The sequence below is a fragment of the Petaurus breviceps genome, unplaced genomic scaffold (assembly GCF_028583685.1).
Source record: "Petaurus breviceps papuanus isolate PSGF00001 unplaced genomic scaffold, PetGlider_PUasm1.0 76, whole genome shotgun sequence".
NCBI classification, from domain to species: Eukaryota; Metazoa; Chordata; class Mammalia; order Diprotodontia; family Petauridae; genus Petaurus; species Petaurus breviceps.
Genome location: NW_027186473.1, coordinates 9522693 through 9540559, shown reverse-complemented (window position 1 = coordinate 9540559; position 17867 = coordinate 9522693). Strand labels below are relative to the sequence as shown.

The 17867-nt window shown below is 39.7% G+C and overlaps 1 protein-coding gene across 2 annotated transcripts in view; it reads left to right on the top strand.

The window, feature by feature from the left end:
- LRRC66 (leucine rich repeat containing 66) overlaps positions 1-16375 on the top strand; it is a 39904-nt gene extending 23529 nt beyond the window's left edge. For both annotated transcript variants that reach the window (XM_069105217.1, XM_069105218.1), the window contains 2 exons: positions 11111-11444; positions 13347-16375. In XM_069105217.1, the coding sequence (XP_068961318.1) occupies positions 11111-11444; positions 13347-15748 (2736 nt within the window). In that variant the 3' untranslated portion in view covers positions 15749-16375. The remainder of the gene's footprint in view (positions 1-11110; positions 11445-13346) is intronic.
- Positions 16376-17867: the final 1492 nt, after the last annotated feature.

Sequence of the window (17867 nt, the reverse complement as noted above, 5' to 3'; positions counted from 1 at the left end):
GGTAGCAAAAAAGACAGAGCTTAGTGTTCTGACCTTCCACTTCCCCTGCCACTTTCTGGTCGTGGAGATGTTAAGGATGATGGGGATGGTTAGAGAGAGGGAAGAACTGCTCGCCATAAGGCAGAAGTCAACCAAAAAATATTTACCTAAAGCTACGACAACTTTGGAAAATACAAGTATGAAAGAACCTAAAATTTAAAGAACCTGGAACTCAGCAGACTGGGAATTAAGATTTAGCAGTGCCAGTCACTTAACCTCTCTAGGACTCAGTTTCCTGATTTGTACAATGAGGATACTCACACTACCAACTTAACGAAGTTGTAAGAGTTAAATCAGACCGAAAACCACTTGAGGATAGGTACTGATTCACTTTGTATTTGTATCTCCTGCACCCACCACAGTTCCTAGCAAGGTGTTTGCTAGGTACTTATTGGCTGGTGGATCAAATGGTGCAACAAATCTAAAGCCCTTTATACATATATAAGGTTGTGGTACATGCTGGTATTGGAATGGATGTCATGAAATAAATGGATAATCATGGCCAGAAAAGCAAATCCCATACGTCTAAGATAAAGAAGTAGTCTGGGAAAACGTGGAAGAGAAAAATATGGCATCATACTGGACCATTAAGGTGGCTATCTTGATAAATGTGCTATTTTTTTTAAAAAAGGACGCATGATCTTAGCATGTAGAAGTTAAACATTTTTTTAAAAAATCATGAGGCTTTCTCTCTGCTATAAGAAATCCCATTGCAACAACCTCCAAAGGAGTTTCCAGAATTCCTTTTTTTTTGCTTTTTGGAGGGGGGAAGGCAGGGCAATTGGGGTTAAGTGATTTGCCCAAGATCACACAGCTAGTAAGTGTTAAGTGTCTGAGGCCAGATCTGAATTCAGGTCCTCCTGACTCCAGGGCTGGTATTCTATTCACTGTGCCACCTAGCTGCCCCCCAGAATTTTTAAAATAGAATATTGTAGGATAGACAATATCATACGGAGAAGAAAACAAGAACTGTATTCAGATTCTAGAAACTTGGGTGTTAGTCCTGGCTCTGCCATTAAGTACTTAGAGGATTTGGGGGCAAGCCCCTTAACTTGTGGGGATATCAGTTTCCTCATCTGTAAAATTAAGGTAAATGCTAAGGTCCTTTTTAGCCCTAATGAACTTAAATTCTTTTATTATTCAAAACAAGAGGGCCATGGGCCATGGCTTAGAAATATTTTGGTTAAGTGAGATTTCATAAGATTTCATAGAATCAAAAACCCAGAGCTGGGAGGGACATCAGAGGCTGCCCTCTCCAGCATCTTCATTTTACAGGCCTGAGGCCCCAGGAGGTTATTTATATGAATTGTCCAAGGTCACACAGACGACAACAAGAGAAGATTTGAACCTAGAGTCTCTGATCCCAGAACCAATCTCCTTTCCACAGCATCATTTGTCATAGTAGAGTTTCACTTCTATATTCAGTGTGAATCAGAACACATAAAATTATTCCATGAAAGATGCTGCCCTGAGGCAGCACCAGATCCCAGGCCCATGTCAGCTGGGTTTTCACAGTCCCATAAGCAGCAACAGAGAGCTTCTGGACTGAGGCTTAAAGGCCACGGCAACTTGTGCTTCAGTAACAAATATTTATCAAGCTATCAATAAATATTAAAATGTTTATACATTGTGCTGGTCACTAGTAATGAAAACATGAAAAATGAGGTGACCTTTGCCCAGATCTAATGGGGGGGGAGGGAGACGGAAGCGCATGCAGCTGGGTGGCGCAGTGGATAAAATGCTGGGCCTGGAGTCAGAAAGACTCATCTTCCTGAGTTCAGATCTGGTCTCAGACTCTTATTAGCTGTGTGACCCTGGGCAAGTCACTTAATCCTGTTTGCCTCATTTTCCTCATCTGTAAAATGAGCTGGAGAAGGAAATGGCAAAACCACTCCAGTATCTTTGCCAAGAAAACCGCAAATGGGGTCACTAAGAGTCAGACATGACTGAAACAATTCAACAACAACATATAATTGTAGGGTAGGAAATTATTAGAAGTTGAACAGAGTGGCCTAAGAGATTTGACAAGGGAGCAGGGAGGATGATGGAAGAATTGGTATCTGAGCTCAGCTTTGAGGAAAGGATTTAAGTAAATAAAGATGTATTGTCTCTTCCCTCGGCCTGTACTAAGTAAGACACGCCAGTACTTGACGGATACTGTGACAAACTTTTCCAAGGCATGCTCAAGGAAAGGAACCCTACATTTAAGGCTGGAGGGATTGTAGAGGTCCTCTGGTCCCACACCCTCATTTTTCAGAGTAGGAAAATGAGGCTCGCAGAGGGTCAGTGACTTACCCAAGGTCTTACAGGTAGTAGCAGAACTGGATTTTAATTCTCTCAGGTCCTATGACTCCAAATCTATCATTTTTTCCACTATGCTATGTGCCACTGTCCTTCCCACTACTTCCATCCAAGGAATTGGAGGGTTTTTCCCCACTTTGCACCATGAACCCTTAGCCCATTTCGGCATGCCCACATCATACCTGGATGCCAGAAGTGGTTTATTAGTATATCATATGCTCAATAACTTGTTCAGATACAAATTTTCTACAGTATGAAAGATTTTGAGGGATAAACTAATCAACTATTGCAAAAGCCAGATGCAGGCCATAAACACAGATGTCTGGGTTAGTTGTTTTGGTTTTGGGGTTTCTTTTTTTTTTTTTCAGTTTCAAACTATTTCACCCTCAGGCCAACCAGCTACTTCTTAGTACTCTACCTGATAAAACTAGGTCCTACCTGGCCAACCTCCGAACACAAACTCCAATCCAAACTGAACATATACCCTCTTGATTCCTTTTCTCTCTTTCTCCTTTCACTCTCTCTGTCCTCAAAACGATTTTACTTCTGACCACCACCTCCCCCAATCTGCCCTCTCTTCTATCAGCCACCCCCCTTCCCTTAACCCTGAATCCTCAACTACTTCACTGTCTGCTTCCCGAGATTCCAGTACCACAATCTCACCAGCTAGCCTAGCTCCCCAAGCATTTTCTGCCTAGCTCAGAGTCCACAATGGATTTCTAGCTTCATTTTTTTTGCTTTGACTAACTTCCACCAGCCTTTTTTTTTAGTGCTTCTAGTCATCTTCCTCTTTATTTGTCTCTAATTTTACCTTTTAAGGCAGCATATCTGGTGCCATAGACAAATAATTTGGTGAAGTGAATAGTAGGCCTGCCTTAGAGTCTAAAAGATAGGTTCAAATCCTACCCTAGACATATACTGATTGTCTGATCATGGGCAAGTCCCTAAGCCTGTAAGTGTAGATAAGTTGCCAATATGTATTAGTAGACAAAGTTTCTACACTGGGAGTTCCTCACAGCAATGGAATCGCAGGTCCAGACAAAATACCTTCTTTATTCATCCTTCCTCGCTATCCAAGGAAAGAGCCACTAAGGGGACATTTTATTCTGTGAAATCAAATTTTTTTTAAAAGTCATGAAATAATAAACACAGTAAGATCTTGTATTCCAGACAAGAGTGTGACTGTAAAAATGTAGTCAGCTGTAGAATATAATTTGCAAAAGCTTGCTTGTTCCCATCTAACACTTTCTCCAAAGATATCATTGATGGGCATACAGTCTCATATGTAGCAATGGAAAAGTAGGCATGACTGCCTATAGTTATTAATATGTTCTTATTCATCTTTTTTGTAATGATAAGGTTCGTTATTTTTTCCAAGCATTATTATCCTCCCTTCTTTCATATATCTTGAGAATGAATTTCTCAGTGCCCTCAGAATGGTGTTGCTTCTGACATACCTCAGGTATATATACTTTTTTTTAAACTTATTTTATTTTTAATTTATGGAATAAAACAAGCATTTCTATGATATAGTACAATAAAAAAGATGATTGCACATGGAAATGCAAATCTACTATGTACAACTTTCTATTCCTTCCAAATATACAACAAAATGGTCATGTAAATTTTTTTCCTTCTTTTCTTCCTTCCTCCCCCCACCCTAGAGATGGCTACTATTAGACTCAAATAAATATATGTGTGTATGTGTATATATACACACATCATATATATGTATATTCTTTTTTTTTAAAGCAACCGGGGTTAAGTAACTTGCTCAAGGTTACACGGCCAGGTGTTTCTGGGTGGGTGCTAAGTGTCTGAGCCCAGGATTCGATTTCCAGGTCATCCCGACACTGGAGCCGGTGCTCTTACTCGCTGTGCTACCTGGCCACCCCTATATATAATTATTCTATACATACTTCTATTTATCAGTTCTTTCTCTGGGTTTAGATAGCATCTTTCTTCATACATCCTTTATAGTTAATTTGGGTAGTTATAATAGACAAAATAACTTATTCACTCAAAGCCGTCCTTAAGATAACATTGCTGTTACTGTATACAATGTTCTTTTGGTTCTGCTCATTTCACTCCTCAGTATTTCATGGAAGTCTTTCAATGTCTTTCTAAAATCATTGAGCTCATCATTTCTTATAGTACGGTAGTATTCCATCACAATCAAATCAGGTATATATACTTCATGAAATCCAGCTATCCCTTCTCATCCTTATTTTCTTTAGAACTATTTCTCTTTCTCCTTAAAGCAATGGGGGCTGTAATGTAAGAATTCAAATATGATGATGCCAGTGTCTTTCATAGAAGAGTTGGCTATGTGAATCTTTACATATCTTTTCTGTTTTGGGTCTTTTATTGTCTTTCTTTCAGTTTCATTCTTAAATGCCTTCAGGTTGAAGCTGTTTAGTTGGGTCTCTCACCAAGATTTTTGTAAACTTGTTTTACTTCTACTGATTCTTACTATTTTAGCAGTGATATTATCTAAAATCTTCCACTATTCTCCTTCATCAGATAATACAAATAAATGTATAGTCTAAGTCAGTGTTCCCTTGGCTGTGTGTCTCCTCTTAGAAAAGGAGATCAGTTACAGATGGAGTTAGTTTCTAGGTTCTTTTGGTGCCCTTGTAGTGGCAATTGTTTTGTGGGGTAAACCTACTTAGGAAATTGTAGTAGTCTATGCTTTTATCCATTTCCCATTTCTTCACTAAATTTCTCTGTCTAATCATCCTCCTTAACTCATATTGGCAAGAAATTATAATTATCTTCATGGTAGCCTTTACATAAATGTTTATCCTAAGTGCTACAATACAATGACTAAGCATCCCATGAGATTTTTTGCTGCTTTAGGATGCAACTCTGCAAATTCTTTTATTTTCCTCTCCAAAAAGTACCTGTGAACCATTCTTCCATTTAGCTGCAGTTTAGTTTTTGCTTCTGGCTTTATTTATAGTAAGAACATCAAGACTGATCCTATTCAGTTTTTCTGAATGTCCACTTATTGATCACTGGGCAAGGGTTTCACATTTAAAGTACCAACAGCTAAATGAATGTTTATAAATGGTCTAAAAACTATAATTCCTGGCTCACTCTGGACCATTCCCCATCACTCTGTCTCCTTCACTATAGAAGGAGAAGGAAGGGTGCCATGCAAGATTGAGCATCACTTTTTATTTTTTCACGAGTAGTCATGGTTAAAGAATTCATTTTCAAGTGGGGATGATTAACTAGGATAATCTTCAGAAAGCAGAATCAGTCTACTGGAGAGACTATAGCTGAAGGCCTCCCAGCATGGTAGAATGTACCAGGGCCTGTGTTCCATTATCATAGCCTTTGAGAACCTAGACTCACCTTCATACCAGAGTGAGGTATCAGAGTAGGATTTTATGGAAGCTGTAAACTTCAGGTACGTACTATAGAAATGTTGGCCATTGGATTTCTGGCCAAGATGTCTGCCTACATGGGAGGTGTGCTACCCATCTCCCACATGCCTACTCAAGCAGAACCTTAAAGTCTGCACTAGATTGAGTAATGATCAATAATTTCATTAAGAAATGATTGTTGGTTACTGCTTCTACCCCGGAACTACATAAAACATCAGTAGGAGAGAGGACTGCCAACAAAGTTAACAGTACAGTGACCAGAGATGGACCAGGGACACATTGTAGTTTGCAAAGCACTGTGACCAGAGGCATAAGAAAGCTAAGAAAAGCCCCAGGGGGGTCAGAAAGCTCCAGGGAGACCTGGAAAATATCAAAGAACATCATCAGGAAATAACAATGACCAGGAAAGTGCTGCAACTCTCAGATTGGGACACCCTGGACCTGTGGACTCTGAGGTCCCTAAAACTCTATCTTGAGATGTCAAAGAAGGCGCTGAAGATCCAGTATTCTGAACTTCAAAGATTAGGGGGACCTAACCCCAGTACGTAGAAGTTAGTAAAGAAACCCAAGAGATTCTGCTCAAGGCCACACATGGGGCTAACCATCCCCTGCTGAAGTAGAGCCTAGACCTGGAAAAAAAATTCAGGAACTAACATTGGAGAGATGAGTGAATGAAAGAACATACCTACAAGTATTTTAAAATCATGAAATCTCTAAAGATTGCCACAAAGGAAGAGGATGATTTTGTAACAACTAGAAGCACCGATTCAAAGGAGAAAATGAGTATTACATGAAGACCACATGGATATCTAAAAGGAATTAAACAAAAGATAAAAAATGAAATAAAATCCTTTCAGGAAATAATTGGAAGGAGTATAAATGGCTTAGAACAGAAATTAGTAAGTCTTATCCAGGTAATAGTTTCCTTGAAAACTAGAATAGTATCAGCATAAGTCAATAACTCCATAAAACCATAAGAAATATTGAACAGGGACGGCTAGGTGGCACAGTGAATAGAGTGCACCAGCCTTGGAGTCAGGAGGACCTGAGTTCAAATGTGACCTCAGACACTTAACACTTACTAGCTGGGTGACCTTGGGCAAGTCACTTAACCCCAGTTGCCCTCCAAGAAAAACAAAAAAGAAAAATATTGAACAAAAACAAATGATTGAAAAACGGAAGAAAATATAAGTTATTTGCTATCAAAAACAAATGACCCAGGGGTGGGGGGGGAAGGAGGGAAGCAAAAGAGAGATCATTTAAAAACTTATGGACTCCCTAAAAACTATAATTTTTAAAAAGCCCTATAACTACATATGTGTAACCTATATAGAATTGCTTGTCTTCTCTATGGGGGGGGGAGGGGGAGAGGAGGGAAGAAAGGAGAGCATCAGGAACTCAAAGTTTTAAAAACAAATGCTAAAAAAAAATTTGTTTTTACATGCAACAGGGAAACGAGATATACAAAGAGGTACAGAAATCCATCTTGCCCTACAAGAAAGTAAGGGGGCAGGGGGGAAGGGGGCAGGTGGATAGGGGAAGATAGAAGAGAGGGCAGACTAGGAAAAGGAGTAATCAGTATGTTTGCCATCTTGGTGGTAGGGGAAAGATGGGGAGAAAATTTGGAACTTAAAATCTTGTGGAAATGAAAGCTAAAAACTAAAAATAAATAAAGACAAAAAAAGCCATAAAACTATATTTCAAGAAATCATAAATAAAAACTACCCAATATAGGAGAAACAGAGAACAAAGTGAAGGTAGAAAGAATCTCTCTGGAATACTCTAGTAAGTAATTCATTTTTCCTTTGAAATTTTTCTATGTAATAAATGTATTCTTTGGGAATAAACCCAAAATATGATCTACATATCATAAATAGAAGAATATGATATTAAAAGGGCTGTTCTATTTATTCATTCTTCAATTAATTTAAACTTACACTTATCCATGTATCTTCCCACCTGGGAATTCTTCCTCTCTACAAAACAGGTAGATTTTTCAAGTATATAAATTAATCACCATATGGAGACAGAATGAAATGTTTCATTGATATTTCAAAAAATTTCCCTTTTCTTAATCTCATCCCATTCCTTACAGATAATAGTACTGTAGTATATCATGTCCCTCTTCATCTTCCCTTGGAGCATAAGCCCTCCTGTTATTGGTGGATTGCTAGCACATTTTTCTGCTTAACTCCATTAGCATTTTCTTTCATAATCTTTTTCTTAGAAGTTATTCCTCCCAAGGCTTTTAACAATCCTTCATCTTATCAATTTTGTCCTCAGCTGTCCCATAAAAAGTTTTGCAACATATTGCAAGGCTAGACTGTACCAGGCCCCAACGAAAATTGCAGAAGTAGGCAAAGTTTGTCTTTGGTGTCTCTTAATCCTAATCCAAACCCTACCCCTACTCTCCTCCATTCTCACTCTAATAACCCAGTAATGACTTTCTTAGCTCTGCTCCCACCAAGAACTCAAATCCCTGCAAGTTAGAGTTATATCCACCCTAATCTCTGAAGTTTCAATTTAGATTAGGCTGTGAACTACTCCATAAATGTTCATCTCAATCACTGTACAGAAGGCCCCTATCTAGTATATGATGACTCACGATTGTGGAGATAATGACTGTAACCTGTAGATAACTAAATTATAACTGAATGAATCAATGTGTCAGCAAGGTGCTTTTCAGGCCTCTAGGAACCCTCAGGTAGGGTGGGATTAGCTGGCCTCTAAAAAACTTTTTTGCTCTAGGATTTAATTCAACAAACATTTATTAAGGTCCTATTGTGTCCCAGTCATGTGCTAGGAGGTTCCGGGGATACAATGACAAAAATAAAGCATATCTGCCTTCAAAGAACTCATTTGAGAACTGTGCTACTATCCATCCATAGAAGATGGATAGTATGGGGAGGCTAGGTGGCACAGTGAATAGAGCACCGGCCCTGGAATCAGGAGGACCTGAGTTCAAATCCGGCCTCAGACACTTAACAAAAAAACTAGTCGTGTGACCTTGGGCAAGTTACTTAACCCCAATTGCCCTACCTTCCCCTCTCCAAAAAGAAAAAAAAAAAAAATATATATATATATATATATATATATGGATAGCATGGTCAAACTTGGCGTTAGAAGCCTTGTGTTGTATGCATGGTCATCCTATTTCAGTGGTATGACTTTGGAAACATTTAACCTCTTTGACTTATTCATTTAGTCTTCTTGAACCTTAGTTTCTTTATCTGTAAAATGGGAATCCTTAGGCTTACCCTTCATAACCAACAGAGTGGTCCTACCTTGTAAACTGGTACAAAGCACTTTGTAAACATTAAAGTGTTATAAAAACATGAGCTATTGCAACTTATTTAACTATTCACTATTTAAAAAATTTAATGAGGGGCGGCCAGGTGGCTCAGCGAGTAAGAGCACCGGTTCCAGTGTTGGGACGACCTGGAGATCGAATCCCGGGCTCAGACTTAGCACCACACCCAGAAATAACTGGCCGTGTAACCTTGAGCAAGTTACTTAACCCCAATTGCTTAAAAAAAAAAAAATTTAATGAGCACCTTCTATGTGCAAAGTAAAAAGGAGCAGATAAAAAGGTAAAGAAGACATGCTCCCTGGCTTCAAGGGGTACAAAGAAAAGCAAAAACAGCAAAAAACAAAAGCAAAAATATATGTTGTCTCTCCCTCTCCAATGGAGTAGGTACTATAGCTGTAAGTATTTACATACGAGATACAGATGATAAGCCACCTTAGAGAGGAACTCACTAGCATCTGGAGGAACAAGGAAAGCCTCTTGTGAAGGTTGTCTTTGAGTCATGTAGGCTTTCTAAGAGGTGAAGGCAAGAAGGAAGACCCTCCTGGCATGGGGACCTTCAGTGCAAAGTTTCAGAGATGAAATAGAGTGTCATGAATGGTGAACAGAAGTAGGCTGGTATTGTTGGGTGTATGGAGGAAAGTCATGTGTAGGTAGAGTAACATGTAGGTAGAGGGAGCCAGGTGGGGAAAGGGGCCATCTTTAAATTACAATCAAAGGAGTAGATATGGAGTTCTAGGGGTAATAAAAAGCCAGTAGAGTTTATTGAATGTGGGAATGAAACAGTCATACCCATATTTTATGAAGATCATTTTGTCAGCTGTGTGGAGAATGCTTAGAAGTAGGGAAAGACTTGAGGCAGAAAGACCGATTAGGCAGGGAGACAAAGAACTAGAAGAAAAGGATATTGTCCAGTGTGGTCACTGGATCTGATCTTTTTGCTTACTTGTTCTTCTTCCTCGGCAGGGAAGATTAGATGGGGGGGTGGGGAGGGGGATTGTGGGGAAGACAGCTAAGTGCTGAAGTGAGTAGAGCACTGGCCCTGGAGTCAGATTCAAATACAGCCTCAGATGCCTAACACTTACCGTGTGACCTTGGGCAAGTCACTTAACCCCAACTGGAGATGGGTAAAATGATTATGATGGAAAAATGTATTTTTAAAAATAGATCATAGAATAATGGAATGTCAGAGCAGGAAGAGATATTAGAAGTCCTATCAATCACTCCATGGCATTTCCAGGCTAAGTTCCTCTGTCGAACCTGGCCTCCTTTTTCCTTTCCAGTCTCTTCTCGCTTCCATGTGCTCTGGGAGGCAGTGACATCGGACTCCTTGCTTTCCTTCCACTGGACTCTCAGTTTCTATAACCCTCTCCCTCCTCGCTTCCCTCACTCCCTTTGAGTTCCAGCTAAATTCCCACCTTCTGCTTCTAAAATCACCTCAGTCTTAGTGCCTTTCCTTTGTTGATTGTCTCCAGTTTATCTGGCGTGTATCTTGTTTGTTCATACAAGTTCGCATGTTGTCTCCCCCTAATGTTAGACTAGGAGCCTCCTGAGGGAAGGGGACATCTGCCTTTCTTTGTATTCTTAGAGCTTAGCACAGTGCCTTGCATACAGTGGGTGCTTAATAAGTGCTTATTCACTTACTGACTGACTCCGTAGTGTTTTATAGTACCTCTTATTAAATGGTCAAATCAATTCAAAATTATTAACAAAGTTTTTATTGGAAAAACATTTCCAAGGAACAAAAAGGCAGCTTTTATCTACTTGTATGACTTATAACACATAGAGGTTATAAAACGACAGTTTTCATTGTTGTCTTTATTTTTTTTTTAATAAATGTCATTCACAGGGGCGGCTAGGAGTCATAGTGAGTAAAGCTCCGGCCCCGAAGTCAGGAGGACCCGAGTTTGGTTTGGGCCTCAGACACTTAACACCCACACACACAAAAAAAAAATTAGCCGTGTAACCTTGGGCAAGTTACTTAACCCCAATTGCCCTCCAAGAAAAAGGCAAAAAAAAAGATTAAATGTCATTCACCAATTATTCCTTCTTTTTCTCCCTTTTCAAACAGATTGTGAATCTTAGCAATAATACCATGACCGCCATCCTACCAATGATGTTCATTGCCTTAACTCTGCCACATCTGGACGCTGACCTATCAAACAACCAATGGCAATGTGACTGTAACACGTCTGTCTTTCAAAATTTCATTTCTGAATTCTGGAGGAAAAAATGGAATAGCATTTGCAGCGAGTCCATCAGTGCACCTGGAGTATCTTTTTTCTCTCTGGAATGGCTCCATTCGAACTGTAAAATGCACATGGAAGATCTGATCTCTTTTAAAAAAGTTACAGTTCCCCACGGAGCAACAGCCCTTCTTGAGTGCGACTCTCATCAGCCTTGGGGTAGGTCCCGGAATAATCACGGATGTCTGTCCATTCATTTCTTCCAGTTCATTTGGGGTTGGCTACAGGGTGGGCAAAAACACTTTGTTCAAGCACTCAAATAAAGAAGAGTCTTTTTACATGGAGAAAGTAGAAAGGGAGAGTTTCAAAGGTCATTTGACATTCATTCAGCAATTGTTTCATAAGGACCTAGAATGAGTTATGCTTGAAAGGCTTCTGAGTTATGCTTAAGAAGCATCATGCCACAGTGGAGAGGGGGCTGACTTAGGAGTCAGAAAAACCTGAACTCAGGGTGTACCTCTCATGTGTGATTGTGGCCAGGCCTTCACAGTGGCCAGGGCAGCCCTCTAAGATGGTGTTCCAGCTGAGGAACTACTAGGGCAAAGAGAGCTTCCATGCCACGGGACCCCCACAATGACTGAAAGGACAGGTCCATCCATTTTCTAGTTCATGATGCTCTTTGCTAGGCATTGAAGAAGATGCCAAGATAAATGATAGGGCTCACGACCTCAAAGAATACCACTCAGAAAGAGGGAATGTAGGACACTCCAGATTAATATTATATGAACTAGAATATTATAAGTGTATAGGACGGGAGCACGCTCTGCTAAGAAATCAGATGAGGGAGAAACTTTGCAGGAAGGGAAAAATAACAGCACAGCCTCGTCTCACTTTTCAGCATCATTAACTGAAGAGAGTCCAATGTTTTAAAATGTTTAGTGTGATGTTTGATTTGACTCAAATCACTAGGACTTGTTATGAAGATGAAAAAGGGTCTAGTCCTTGCCTTTGAAGAGTTTGTTTCCCTGGGAGGATGGGACAATGGGGAGGTGTGTATGAGTGTGTATAAGTGAGGGAGGTGGATAGGAGGAGAATGCCAGGTAGAATATGATGTACCGAAGGAGAGATCCAGAAAGGGGGCTCTGGGGAAACTGGGGACAAGGACAAAGCTCTCACCTCAGGGGATGAGGGAAGGTTTCATGGAGAAGGCAGCACCTGAGCCAAATCATACAGTAAAGGAAAACTTGAAAAGCACATATTTTGATGAAGAAAGTAGATTCTTCTTTCCATGTATTTGTTACTTCTTTTGCAAATGAGTACAGGTAACTGAGGGCCTGTTCACTGTTCATCATTAAATTAAAAGCTTCTGGATGAAAAACAAGGAAAGAAGCCAGATTGTACTCTAAGGACTGCGTTTTGTACCATCCAGATGTGTTGTAACTTCCAGTGACTTTAGGGAAGCAAGAGGTGGAAGTTTGCTCACCACTGAGACCAGGATCAATTAATTAACAAGTTTTTATTAAGCACCTGGGTGCCAGAAACTCTGCTTGGTGCAGGGGATACAAGTACAAAGAATGAAACAATCCCTTTCTTATATTGAGTTTGCATGCAAATGGAAGAGACAAGTACATATGAAAATATATGCCACATACATATAAAGTTAACAAATATACGCACACCAAGCCCCAGCCTGGCATGGGGACTGGGTTTGGAGGTTTTCTCTTCTCCACTCCCACTGCCCTGCAGTCTAGTGACAGCCTGCCCCAGCTCACTGTAGCAACCCTGAGATTGCTGAGGCAGACCCTCCCAGGACCAGACCCTCAGACTCCACCTTTCTCAGTGCTCCCCAAACCCTAGAACTTTAGCCTGACCCTGCCCAGAACCTGGGCTAGACCTGTTTACATACCCTGAGGCAAGCATTACCATAGTGTTCCTCACTGCAAAGGGTACCAGCATCCCGTTCCTCCCAACACATACAACCCATGATGCTCTGTATGCCTACAGATCACAGCCTAGAACTAAAGTGTCAAGATAAGTGTGAGTATATTACTTTAAAAGTTTATTATGAATAAAGTCCCATTTCAATGTCTGTCTCATCTTAGCTTTTTTTTTTCTTTCCAGTTTTAGGGGAAAATGAAACATACTGGTGGACCCCCTACAACAGAATTTCTGAGAATACCCAGATTCCTCATATTAGTCTAAATCAAATGAAAAAATTAATGATAAACAAGGCAGAGAGACCCTTGGAAGGACTGTATGTTTGCTTTTCCACTTCGGGCAGGAAGAAACACATCATTTATGAGATCTCTGTGAAGCAAGAACATTCCCCAAGATGGGTGAGAAAGGCCAGGGACAGTCTTGTTTCTACCAGAGAAGAGACAACATCTCAGGACCTCACTTTGGCAGTCTGCCTGTCTGTGATCATTACTTTCCTGTGTGCTTTTTGCCTTGGTGCTTTTGCGAGACCTTACATCGATCATCTATGGCAGCAAAGGTGCCAGGCCAAAAGTTCCGTTTCAGAAAATGCATATTCTAATGAAGGGTTCTATGATGATGTAGGGATTACAGGAAACCCAAGACCCCTATCTGAGAGTCGGCATCAAGATTCATGTAGTAGGAGTATTTATGAAACTACAGAATCTCTAGACCTATACTCTATCACTGATGACGGAACACCAAGAGCAAACCAAGTGTGGAAAGACCAGGAGCAGAGAACGAGCAGAGCTGTCCCAGCAGATACAAAGAGAAATGAAAACATGCTTCCAAAAAACCGCGATGCCTGTTCAAGTAGCTCAGAAGATATGAATGTGGTCTACGATGACGTAATTTCAGTAAAGAGGAAGCGTGTCTATGGGAAAGACATTCTCAGAGAATTAGGGAAGGTCGATTCTTTCCATGAGCATTCATGGAAAACTTCTTCTGTAGACAAAAGCTTAGACAGTTCATTCCAAAGCTATTCTCCAGAGTTAGACCTGACATATTCAAAGGAAAAGACATTTCCTCTTCCTGACATGTCAATGTGCCCCAAAACCCAAAGCTTTGGAGAGAGTGGAGAAGTAGATGAGGCCGTACACTTACAGTCAGAAGACAGAGGAGCTCAGGAGTTTCCTAAGGAAATGCAACTGACTTCTCACTTGCATCCACCAACCACTCAACAACAGATTCTCAGTAGGAGCAATTTTGGACCACAGTATGGGTTGAATGAGAATAGAACTGTACTCAGTGATGATGTAAGAGATCTTAATCACTCCAGCCTGCTTCCCAATTGGGAAAATGATTTAGAAGTTGATCATTCTAACCACAGTCCAACACCAAGTTCCTTTTCTGATCATCAGTACACAAAAAATGTCCACAATGAAGACATACTCACAGATAACAGCTATGACTCAGATGAAGGGTCACTGTTTACTTTAAGCTCCTCTGATTCAGAGAATGATTGGAACAATATTCAAGACCAGCCACATGATGAAATAGATCATGGAGCCACGGGGCCTTTAGTGGAGGAGAATTGCATAATGAAAAGTTCATCTGATAGAATGGACAATATCCAATCAGAAAGTCCTGAGGACAAGGCTAGTTTTCAGAAGACTTTTAAGAAATGTGAGTATGAAAAAAAAGAACATTTTGAAAACAATATTTCTAGGCCAGATATTAATTTGTCTGAGACAGATTTACTAACTTATCAGATTAGTAGTAGCAGTAAAACTAGAACACGAGAATCCCCACCCAACTCATCGTCCAGCAGTCCTGTAAGTGTCGAAATTCCTGGCATGTTTATATATGATCATGTTTTGACTCTTACTCCTGAGCCATCAGAATGGCATCATTCATGGGAAAAACAAGAACAGGCCCCCACTGTGAATTCGTCACTCCAACAAACCCCCTTCATGTATCCTGGAGTCCTATCAGATGTTGAGAGTAGTGATTTCAAAGAAATGGATACACGGATTTATAAATATGATACCTACATGCAGATATCAGACAGTGTTAAAAAGGAAACACTTCAAGAGATCAATCGAGAAGAAAAAATGAAAAATTCACAACAGAGTTTTGAAGGTAATGACACGGAATTAAATGTAATTGACTCTACTGACCTGAAAAAAGATCTTCTATTTCCCTCACTAGACTCAAGCTCCAAATGGATTACAAACCAAGCACAGTCCCAACAATCTAATGTCCCGAGTGATGAACATTCTTTTCCGTCAGAAAGAGATGAGGAGCATTTTGAAACTTATACCAAGAAACAGGCACCAATACTGCAAAAAAAGCTTACTAATAAAGATAAGACCAGTTTACTAAGAATACAAAAGGACTTTAGTGATAATCACTGGGGCCAATATTCAAAAGAAGATATGGTGGAATTAGATAAAAACCATCCTAACTTTTGTACAGATGAACCACAGCTCCAAAATCTCATAGATCCTTCAGTTGGTAACACTTATTCCTATGAAGATCAACTCTACAGTGATGGAAACAGCGACCCACAAATTGATAATAAAAGAGAAGGAAATGAACATTTTTAAAAGTATATTGTGGAATATTTAAACGAAAAGACAAACCATTTCAGGAAATTTGCCATGTACCAAAGACTGACACAATCTCAAGGAAGTGGACCGTGAAGCTTTCTGTGGAAAATGAGAATGTAAAGAATTCCATGTACAGGTGGTTTATGTTGTGTTAGGAGGACTGTTTGGTAAGATGAACTGTACATAGTCAATCAATTAAAAGGAAAGACTTTTATGAAAGAGAAATGCTACTTATTCTAGTAGTGTCAACAAGAGCAGGCATAGAGTGTCAGAAATACATCATGTGATCCAGAGTGCGCAGTAAAAAGTACACTGAGGCTCTCTAGTCAGGGACATATGTCCTATCTTGCCTCTTAATGCTTACTACCTATGTAAGCTTGGACAAGTTATTTAACCTCCCTGAGCCTTGGCTTCACCATTTGTAAAATGAAGTGATTGTCCTTCTCCGAGGTCCGATTGTGAGATGGTTAAATGGTTCTGGCATCTAAGATGATTCTCTAGATCTAAAATCCTGAATAGTCAGTGTTAGATTATTCAACTCCTAAATAACAACTATATTTGCTAGCTAATACCACAGAATATTTTTTACTTTTTAAAAAAAAATCACTAAATAAAAACGTACGATAATTGCACATAATGTTTAAAATATGTCTTCTTTCATGCAGATATATCAGGATAAATTCAATCCTTGATTCACATTTCACAAGTATTATGAAATCCCAGATTTATAATTTGTCACTTCCCAATATTTGTGCCTTTGTGGGGAAGAACTATTAACCTTCCTGACTTGAGAAAAAAAACACATGATCATTTACATCTCCTTCTCCCTCCTCCCTTTTCCCCCAGCCACCACTGCCACATTTAAGTATGGCCCTGCAGATGTATTCTGCCACAGCAGCCTGTCCTCAGACTAGTTTTGAGTCTTCAGGGAAAAAGTACTTAGTAGCAGTGACTTTAGGAACAAGGGCCAACCTCAGCCAAACCTGATAGAAAAGACAATATATCCTTCTTCTGCCAAGTTCCTCAACCAAACCCAAAAAGGAGAAAGCTGGAGAAAATGCAGATTATGGGAGGTGAGGTAGTTTCTGGCTGGTTATCCAGCTGACTTTCACTCCGGCCAATACTCCACATAGGCAGAGTAGGTGCCCACTCATAAAAAGCAATAAGGTCACACTTGCTTCCACATGTCTCCTCTACCAGCATATTATGGTGCTAATCTTTGCTCTATCTAGCTTGAAAGTGCTTACCCTTAGAGTCGTTCCTTTAGGTGAGGCAACAAATGCAGGTGGATTACTGTTAAAATATACAAGCTGAGGAGGAGTCAGACAACATTTTTTCACTAAGGCATTCCCATGGATCAATTTATAAGACTAAATTGGTGACTTTGAAAGTGGGTACATGCACACCAGGGGATGCAAAAGACCAAGACTGTAGACCAACCAACTGAAAGTAAATATAATACATTTTTTAAAAGTGACATTATTTAAAAATATGTATTTCATCTTTATCTCATGCTTTACAGGTTTTATTTTATGTACATAATATATTAGTACTGTATCACACACATATATGTATGTGTGTATATATGTATAGAAAAGGAGAGGGGAAGGGGGAGGGGGAAGGGGGAGGGAAGGGGAGAGACATAGATGGATTGGGAAAGTATGCTCAAAAATCTTTCTGGTGGCTACCTGATCAAAAATGTTTGGATATCATTAGATTAAACTACTTTTCAACTGTGAAAGCCCAGAAAACATAAATGCAGGACATAGAAGTAGAAAAGGGATTGGGGGAAGCATGGTAATCACACTCTTTCCTGGGAAACTAGGGGCAGCATATAATCTTAATTTTTATTGCTATCTTTTGTTTTTATATTGCTAAAGTTTTCTCTAGATTCTTTCCTCCTCGCAGAGAGCCATCTCATTTAACAATGATTTTTAAAGAAAAGAAAAATAGGAAGAGGAAAAAAAAATCAACAGTCAATTAATACATTTTTAAAATCAGAAAATATATGCCCTGTTCCATATCCCTAGACCTCCCACTTCTGTAAAGGAGCGAGGTGGGATATCTTCCAATATCTCTTCTTTGATGCCGTAGTTTTTCTTTGTAATCTGGCAAA